Source organism: Nestor notabilis, unplaced genomic scaffold (genome assembly GCF_000696875.1).
Source record: "Nestor notabilis isolate BGI_N333 unplaced genomic scaffold, ASM69687v1 scaffold14676, whole genome shotgun sequence".
Taxonomy (NCBI): Eukaryota; Metazoa; Chordata; class Aves; order Psittaciformes; family Psittacidae; genus Nestor; species Nestor notabilis.
Window position 1 is genome coordinate 31,913 of NW_009932505.1, and position 9,783 is coordinate 41,695.

General features: G+C 41.8%; 1 protein-coding gene across 1 annotated transcript in view; it reads left to right on the forward strand.

Annotated features, from left to right (window-relative positions):
- The window catches only part of COL4A2 (collagen, type IV, alpha 2), a gene marked incomplete at its 5' end in the record, with an annotated part of 48,490 nt that overhangs the window by 25,904 nt on the left and 12,803 nt on the right, over positions 1 to 9,783 (forward strand). The window contains 9 exon segments of the mRNA XM_010016436.1: positions 863 to 970; positions 2,073 to 2,294; positions 3,891 to 4,052; positions 4,636 to 4,806; positions 5,940 to 6,083; positions 7,249 to 7,374; positions 7,713 to 7,894; positions 9,283 to 9,346; positions 9,753 to 9,783. The exon segment at positions 9,753 to 9,783 is cut by the window's right edge and continues 1 nt beyond it. Coding sequence (XP_010014738.1) covers positions 863 to 970; positions 2,073 to 2,294; positions 3,891 to 4,052; positions 4,636 to 4,806; positions 5,940 to 6,083; positions 7,249 to 7,374; positions 7,713 to 7,894; positions 9,283 to 9,346; positions 9,753 to 9,783 — 1,210 coding nt within the window.

The following is a 9,783-nucleotide window of genomic DNA, read 5'->3' on the forward strand; positions in this document are numbered from 1 at the left end:
CACAGGAATTCTTTTCAAAGAAAGAGCTTTACTAAATAATCTTGATCTTGGAATACAATGAATTAATGAGACTCATGTAATAAAACTATTGCAAAAAAAAAAATCTTTATAAACTTTAGAATCCTTTGAAATGCTTGCAGGTGCTGGGATGTTGAGAAAGAGTAATGTTTGTCCTCACCCAAATGTCGAATACTATAGTACAAGGAAGCAGGGTCTAATTTTACTCATCAGGAGGTAACTCGGTATGAACATGAGTTCAGTGCCAGAGAAACACTTTTTCAGGGCGCAGCCCTGCTTTTACTACTGAAACTATAGACCCGTACTGTTATAAACATAGTAAGTAGGGTAGCTAATTTGTATTCCCTTTCTAGGATTATTAGCTCTAACCTTTAGCCTTACATTTCTGTTTTGTGGTTATCTAAACCGTTCTGCTCTTGTTCTGTGATCAGTTTAGCCAGGAAGGGAAAACTTTGTTCCTCCTACAGCATCTCATCTGTGCCTCTTTCCATTGAGCATTCTTCTTTGACATCGCCTTTTAACCTCAAGATAAAAGCCTTAATTTACAAAATATTAAAAGTCTGTGAGCCTGATCATTTTCATCTGGTACTCTCCATATCATTAGTCTTTAAGTCAGGTTAATCCATGTTTGTAAGAGCACTTAGCCTGGATTTTTGGCCATGTCTTGGGATCTTGAATACTTCTAAAGAGCTATGGTGTAGTCCCATTAAATTAAAAGAAGTTTCATCTTTGCATCGAGAAACACATCATGGTGATATTTACCACTACCTTTTCTTATATTATATGCACATTTCTGGTGTGTTTGCTCGGATTACAATTTCTTACTTTCTTTTATCTAATTTAGGTGCAAAAGGTGCAAGAGGATTCCCAGGTGATCCAGGTCCAATGGGATTCCCAGGGCTAAATGGTACACGAGGTGATCCAGGTTGGGAAGGTTTACCAGGTCCTCCAGGTATCTTGAAATAATTAGTCATTCTTTATATATACTTTTGACCTCTTTACTACAGTCACTGAAATACAGAAACTTGGTTCCAGATACATTTTTACTTACCTTCCTTTCCATGTTCAAACAATAAACTATTACACAAAACTGCTACTTTTTAAATCCAAAAGGATTTCCTGCAACTTATATAATGATGAAAAGTAACACAGACACCAATCTTTAAAAATCTGCTTTGTAGTGCAAAATTATAAATGTGACAGTAAAAGTCCATGCAAGTCACATAGAAATAAATTCAGTAACAAGATATTTCAGATTCCAAATGGAATATACTCAGAACAATGATGCAGAATGGAAGAAAACACTAGTAATAGTATTTCTATTTAACTCTTTCCAGCATTAGTATGATTTATACTGGAGACACCAAAGACAGAGTACTAACTACTCACCTTGCCTATAAGTGTCTGTGTTTTAAAACAGTGTTTGCAAGTGTTCAGTGCCTCTCAGATTTTATGCTAGTCTGTAATAGGTAAAGATTAAATCCTCGGGCTTCTGTATCTCTCCAGAGGTTCCAGGATGTCCAAGACACATCAATTAATGGCATGTATAGCTGATCTGTTCATGATAGTAAGTCAGATAAGCCTAAAATAGTGCCACTCCCCCAGGTCTTCCCAGTTTACCAGTATGCATTCACTCCTCACTTATTTTTTCAAATTTGACTTTGTGAAATGTCTTGCCCCTGCTGCATATCGAACCAAGTTTTTGTGTACAGGAACTGGGCTTTTACCCTTACAGAATAAGATGTTTATAAAAAGCTGCAATAGCTGTGTCAAAATAGTTGCACAGAAGTAAGTGTGCTTGGAGCTTTGGATCTTTTATCACCCAGGCACTAGGTATCCTGAAGGGTCACCTGTAAGTTCTGCCAATTTCCATATTTGGTCGAATGTTCTTATAAATGCTACGTAGTTTAAAAACATTTATGTAACACTTTAATTCTGCAGGTTTCTGCTAAGAACTAGCGGAAAATACAGTAATACAGAAGGCGTTGTGATGGTGTATCTAGGATTTGAACTCCAATATTTTTAGTGATGCCTACTCCCTGTTTTATTTGTAGGTTTTACAGGGCCCAGGGGAGACAGGGGCCCGAATGGTCTACCCGGACTGCAGGGACACCCAGGCCTTACAGGAAAATCTGGTGCTCCGGGAGCCGCAGGACTGAAGGGATTTCCTGGCGACGCTTTAGGAGCAGCAGCAGGTTCCCGAGGGGATGTTGGGCTCCCCGGTTTCCCGGGCTTGAAAGGCTTTCCAGGAGATCAAGGAGTACCAGGAGCTAGAGGTAACACTACTTCAAATAAAGAAATGTTTGAGTAAGAGTGTGATATAAATGTAGCCATATTATAAAGATGTGAGAGTAGTGAGAGACTGTGTTAGGATGTGTTGGAGGTACTGATGCCCCAGTATCAAATCCCAGTGCCCAATGATCTCCCATCCCTTCTCCATCTACCTCAAGTGTTACCAATATGCTGATTACCCCCTTGCCCTGTTGTGGGAGTGAAAAAAAGTAGTAATTGTGTGACTAGCTCAAAGCAATGAGGTCTATCATAGGAGCCTCTTTGGGAGACTTTTCTCATGATTTTCAATACAAACGAAAGAAAGAAACAAAGAGTGTCATCTTACATAAGTTATTTGAAGTGAAGAGAGCTGGCTTCACCTTTAGTAGAGTCCCAGAGTGAAAGAAAAAGATGAAGGCAGCTTTGTGGCACTTGGCAAGTTTGAAAAAAGGCAGAAAACATCACTAGCACTGCTGAAGAGGGAAAGAAACTCAAGGTAAAACGTGGATTGAAAGGGAAACAAAACTGTGTCTTTGTACCTTCTTTCCAAGCATTTCTGTAGAACTAAGTTTTCAGTAGTAGCAAAAAGTAAGTACAGTGAAAAGAAAAAGCATTATTAGTTTGTCTCTTTTTGATTTATTTTGCAGTTCTGAAAGAATGACTCCAAAAGAAAAGCATGTGAATTTTTTGTATGTGATGTGGGGTTTTAGTTTTATATGAAGTGGCTAGTGATTCCTTTATATCATCTATGCCACTTATACTACTAGTCCCTCAGAACAAAGAGGTAAAGCCTGTATTCTGTTGCTGAGAAAACTCACCTTATGTGACCTTAGTTATAAAAGCACACTTAACTACAGTCAAGGTAATGGACCCACACTGACGTAAAACCTGAATAAAGAGAAGCAGATCCACTCAGCCTGGATATTAAGTGCCATGTACTTTTGAGGTCTTCTATGCTTCTGCTTTTCCAATTTGAATACAAAGCAGGTGTTAGCTTTTAAATCTTAGACACCCCCTTTGCTCTTACATTACAGAGATGTAAATTTTCACGCAGTGCACTAAGTCATGTCAAGGCTCTTTTGCTTAAGAATTTGTATGAATTTTGTAACAATGCATTGTAATGACCTTACTTGAAGATTTCTGAACAATAACCCAAAACCAGAACCCACCATCTGCCTTGAATATTCCCATTCCTGCCTGTCACATTTTAGAAAAGATACAAAACATTATTTCAGTGGTTCATTCAGATGCTTGATTTGATTCTTACAAAGACGTATGTGACAAAGAGAGAGATCAGGAATTACAGAATTATTGGGGTTAAAAGTGGAAGAGACCTGCCCCATCTATATCCACCCAATGCCAAATTGTTTCCCTTCATCTGAAAGGGCCAGTCAACCTTTCCAATACAAATATTGAGATCAGTACTGATAACATGAAACATTTTAAAACTAATGAGTAGTCTTTTAATTTGCTTTTCCTATTCTCACTGAATTTTCAGAGGAAAAACATACCCTGAAAGACTAGTGCGTGTACAGAAGTGGTATGTGATAATAAGCTCTCTAGATATTTATGCTCTCTAATGCATGATCATGGTATTTTAGGTGCGGATGGTATCCCAGGTTTGCCAGGACCCAAAGGAGAGCCAGGGCCACAAGGTCTTCCTGGTTTAATGGGATTGCCGGGAACACCAGGAACACGTGGATTCCCAGGGCCACCAGGAAACCCTGGGCCAGATGGCAGGCTTGGTTCTCAAGGACCTATTGGTGAGGAACTATTGCTGTCTGGTGTCCCTCTTCCTGCCAGTTGTCTGTGGCAGGGCAACTGTATAGTTTCCACAGCAGAAAGTTAAGCTTGAGGTTGTGGCACATGCATGCTTTTATTCCCAGCCAGAGAAATGACAGTAATAATGCAGATATCGTGACTGCAAATTGTACTCATATCAGAGGTGGGAAGTAGGGGTGATGATGGTCCTCGGTGGCAGAGCTGCTGCTTTTAGTTGTACAGCCATCTACCAAGGCAGGTCAGAGCTTGCTGGTGGCAGACTGGGAGAATGAAGCTACCAAATGGGAGTAGTTATGGAAGAGGTGCTTAATTCCTAAAAAGGAGGGAAAGGTCCTATTGGGAGTGGGTACAGGACCAAGCTGGTAGTGAGAGTGGTTCGCATTGAGGAGCTGCTTTGTCTTTATAATCATGTCTGCAGTTCTTTGCTGAAAAAAATCCTAATGTTCTCCCCTCAACACAAAGCTGGTAGGACAGAAGGTTTCTCCCTCTTGAGCTACCTTGTATGAAATCATCATGTATGTCCAAACACTTTTTAATCTCCCTGTTTGCATGTTCACATGGCAGGTCCACCTGGTGCTAGGGGAGAAGATGGTGAGCAAGGTTTTCCTGGCCCCGTGGGCATGAAAGGTCTGTCAGGTGACAAAGGTGAAACAGGTTATCCAGGATTACAAGGTGTGCCTGGTGTGACCGGTCCCCCTGGCATAAGCGGAATGGATGGTTTTCCAGGAGACAAAGGTGAGCTCTGCACAGCTGCTTCGAAAAAGGTAGTATTGCCCAACCCAGTTCTGTGCTGAGATGAACAGGACACCTTCTGTGCTGGGCTAGCTCTGTTTAAAACAGAAGAATTGGGATCATGTGCCTAATGTATTCCAGAACCACTGTTATCCCCTGTGTTGTGCTTGGCAAAATGCTAGCTTGTGACATGCAGCCCTACTCAGAAGGGAAACGGCTGTTTTATTTCTCCTTTTAAAAATTACACAGTATTTACTCAGTTCTCTGGCCAAAAGTCTTTATCTTGTCCCAGTCCCACTGGCTGTCAGTGAAATTAAAGAGATTTTACCCAAACCTTTGCTTTAAAGTTTTTAAAGCTGGCTGTTGTATCCTGAGCAATGCCAGACACAGGACCTCAATGTTGACTTTTATTAGGATACTAATCTTACGTATAGAGAAGGTGAGAGTCTCACTTGCCAGTCCCAAAAACGCTATGTATAATGCAAGTTGTCTACATTTCACAGGGATTACAGGGATTTTCAACAGTATTGAACTCCATGTGAAGCCCAGTTAAATGCAAAGGTGGGGGAAGGAGGGGGGCATGCCTATAAATGCACGTTGCAATTTCATCAGTTGGAAAGATAAGACTTTTCTCCTAGGACAACTCTGGAGTACTGATCAGCTCTCATTTGAGAGGAATTAAGATCTATTTGTTAGCATGACCTGTGTAAAACAGCATCCTCTTGTTTAGAAAAAAGGAGTATGGGAATTTGTAGTGAGAAAGGGCTAGCCAGTCCTAGACCCATGATTTGTGTCTCCACATGTAGAAGAACAGGCTGACTAAAAACCTTGTGTGGAACTAGGTACCTTTCTCTAGCTCACATGTAGGAGAGGGGTTGAACTGATCTTTCAGAAGACACTAAGTTCTGGTCATCTCTGCAACATCTCCTCTTGGCCAGTTGAGGCAGTTCAGTGTACCCCTGCTCTTCTCTACCTCTACCTTGGGTGCCTGACCCAGAGCTGCAGATTGCCCTAGACATCAGGGCATCCAAAACCAGATACAGCTCCACAGTTTTTATATCACTCTAGTCATGTGTTGCTTAGTTTGCAGAAATCTGAGTGAGGTAACAGTTTCTCTTCCCTTTCTTTCTTTAAAGGTTCAAGAGGTTCACCTGGCATTGATGGTTTCAAAGGAATGACAGGCCTAAAAGGAAGACCAGGCATCAAGGGAATCAAAGGAGAATTTGGCCCGCTGGGGGCTCAGGGTGATAAAGGCTCACAGGGAGCACGTGGTTTTAAAGGTATTTGCTTATGGGTGGTACCAGTGTGTTTGCTTTTCACATCTGGAGAACTATTTTACAAGGACACAAAAATAAAGAAGACACATTTTTCACATGGTAAATTTAGCTCAGACATTCCTCCACCTATTTCACACATGGGCCTCTGGCTGAGAGGCCTGAGTTTTAGGCTCAGGGAAAGGATACTTCTTTGTGAATCTTTACACGTTTAGGATTAGAGACAGACATCTCATTATTCAGCTGAGCTCAGATAGTGGCACCTCTGGGCATATGCGGAGCTTAACAGAGCCTTTTCTCAGGTGTTTGGGGGAAAAGATTCAGATTTTGCTCCAGTTGCACTGTAAAGGTACTTAAATGCTCCCATCATCAGTGAAATGAAAACTGTAACTGAGTCCTCTTTTCTTTGCATGCTTTACCACAACACCAAAATGTTCTTTATAGGGACCCTGAGACAGGTACTTAAGAAAATCCAGTCTGTAATTTAAACATTGCAAAACAATGCTCCCAGTAATTCAGGGGAGGTATGAGGAAAAGTTGAGTGTGAAAACAGCCCCTGTGAAGAGAAGTACAAATATACTTCTTGGTGAAGAAGTATAACACAGTGTGTTACCATAGGAGACAAGTCCGGGTGGTTGGCCTGTCCCTGCATCCCACAAAGAACTAAAGACAGTCACGCAGTCAGTTTCTTTGGGTCCTTTTTTCAGGATGTTATTTACTGTTGTCACCAGTAACCTTCAAATCAAGAAAAGGAACAAAATAACTGGTAACAAATCCAAACACTTTCTTTTTCCCAAGGCATTTTGACTGCGAGTCTCCCTTTCACTGGAACTAACCTACTTTTCTGTGTGTTCTTCAGTGTGCTTTTTGGTTTCTTATAAACACACGATACCTAACTGATCTGCTGAGAGGTGAATTAGCTATCACAAAGGAGTCTGGGTCCAGCTCCCCAGGATTCCGTGTACAAAAGTTAAACTCAGTTTTCGTGGGGTTTTTTAATGCTTGACTATGCTGCTGCCACGTCGTATTGAGACGCATCAATACAATGTGGATTTTCTATAGCTTGTGCAAGATTATCTATCAAACCCTTTTTGCTAAATTCACTCTTCCACTCACTTTTTCCACCACAATGCCACTGACTTGCTTTTTGGTTGGGTTTTTTCCCCTTTAGGTGACCGTGGGGATCAAGGCCCCCCAGGAGAACCCCCAAAGCTCAAGCCCAGCATGATGATGGAAGTTAAAGGTGAAAAAGGAGATGTTGGAGAAAGGGGCACAAAGGGATTCTTTGGCTTAAAAGGTCAGTGGTCACAGCAAAAAAAACCAAAATCAAGCACATTCAGGGTTATCAATCAGTGTCTTTTCTCAGTTACCATATTAAACATTTCCCACTCGTCATTCCACTGTGCTGCAGTCCCCCAGCAAAGTCTCTTACAGAAGGAGCTGAGCTGCCAGCTGCATTTCACAGAGCCAAGGGAAGCTTTGCGGGGTTATGTCGTGTATGTGTGCCTCCTTTTTGTACTAACGCATCATGGTGATGTGTTTTGAAAGCTTCTTACGCACAAGCAACTGCATCTTAGCCTTCCTCAGCTTTACTAGTTTAAGTCTTCTCTATTTTTCTTCTTTTTTTGCCTGCAGGTAGCAAGGGAATGCCAGGTGTTCCTGGAAAGACAGGAACTCCAGGTTCCCCTGGGCATCCCAGCTATGTGGCTGGTGTGAAAGGGGACATTGGCGCAAAAGGGCTGACAGGTCTGAAAGGGTATCCTGGTCCAGCTGGCTCTCCTGGCATCAGAGGCTTCCCTGGCAGCACAGGAATCAGGGTGAGTTCATGCCGGTGAGGGAATAAAGGTGTTCTTGTGCTGGCATGCAGCTTCTCTAGGGAGTGGCGTTCACCCCTTGAAATTGTGCTGAACAGCTACAGTGCAAAGATAAAGATGCAATAAAAATTGAATAAATAGGCCAAATATTTTTGCTTGATCCCTCCAGTGTTCATCAAGCAGAGTCCTTTATCTTCTCATTGGGAGACATTCAAATTTCATGTGCCAGCTTTTTGCCAGTGAGGACCTACACAGTTCCTTCTAGGTCCCTGCAGACCAGGCTGTTGCTGTAGCTGTTGGTAAAATTTTTCTCAACACTGGGCTTGCTTTTCCCTTTCTCCCACGACTTATGGTACCACTGCCAAAAATTATTCACTGTCAGTCATCTAACAGTGAAAGAGACTAAGAATCTCAGCTCCTAGAGGGTAATTCACTGTGATTCACTGTGGATGCAAAATAAGTTACACTGGAAGAAATAGACTCTTAGAAAAGGCCTGACGGTAGACTCACACACATCATTTATTTGAGAGCCAAAACCTATGTTCCTTCCTCAGGTAGCATTGCCCTTAGATTTCAGTAGGACTTCTTCCTCACCAAGGACTGCAGGACTCTTGTGGTATACCCCAGCTGGCAACTAAGCACCTCAGAGCTGCTCACTCACTCCCCCCCAAGCAGAACGGGGGAAGAGCATTGGAAGGGTAAAAGTGAAAGAACTCGTGCGTTTAAGAACAGTTTAATAATTGAAATATAATTATTATTATAGTAATAGTAATGAAAAGGAAAATAACAAAGAGGAAGTAATAAAACCCAAGAAATACGAGTGATGCAAATGCTCACCACCAACCAGCCGATGCCCAGCAGTGGCCCCCTGCCCAACCTTCCCCCAGTTGTATATGCTGAGCATGATGCCATATAGTCTGGAATACCCCTCTGGTGAGTCTGTCCCCTCCCAACCCCATGTGCACCCCCAGCCTCCTCGCTGGTGGGGTGAGAAGCAGAAAAGGCCCTGATTGTGTGCAAGCACTGCTCAGCAGTAACTGAAACATCCCTGCGTTACCAACGTGGTTTCCAGCACAAATCTAAAACCATACCAGCTACTGTGGAGAAAATTAACTCTACCCCAGCCAAAACCAGCACAAGGACTCGCTACCATATGTATGCAACAGGATGTTCTCAGTTTCAGAGTTAAGTCTTTGCAAATATAACTTGTCCCTTGGTTTTGTACTGGTTTGGTTAAACTGACTTCAGCCAAATGACTCTCTAAAGTACTTCAGAAACTCAAGAATGGTAAATTTCATAACCTTTTTTCAACATTTCCAAACCATGCTGCCTGGAAAGTTGAATATATACTCATCTTCACTAACTGAAACCTGTTTTCAATTGTATGACAGGGAGAAAAGGGTATGCCAGGAATTTCAGGCCATTTTGGTACTCCTGGCTCACATGGTGAAATAGGTGAGTTTGTTCTCTTATCTGAGCCCTCTTTGTATTCATTACCCATCAAATGCTCAGTATGAAGTTCTGAAGAGTCTTTGGGGGTCTTCAGTGTTAAAGAGTCTTCAGTGCTGAAGAGTCTTCATACAGTCTTACAGAATGGTATTGTAGATGTGGGAGGCTGTGAAAAGTTTAATCCTGTTAATTTCATGCAATGTGTACTGTCCATGGCTGAAGCCATCCACGGATGGGAGAGAGGCTGTTCTAGAGACGTCATGTTTTTCTTTTTTAACTTACTCCTCTTTTATTCTAGAAAGATAATAATTTCTGAGTTTTTCCTCAGAAGAGTTGCAATTCATTCAAAACAACAGGAAATGCTGTTTAAATTAAAGCCTTACACTCCTGTGTTCTTTTTTGCTTGAAATAGGTGAGCGGGGAGATACTATAAACTTACCAGG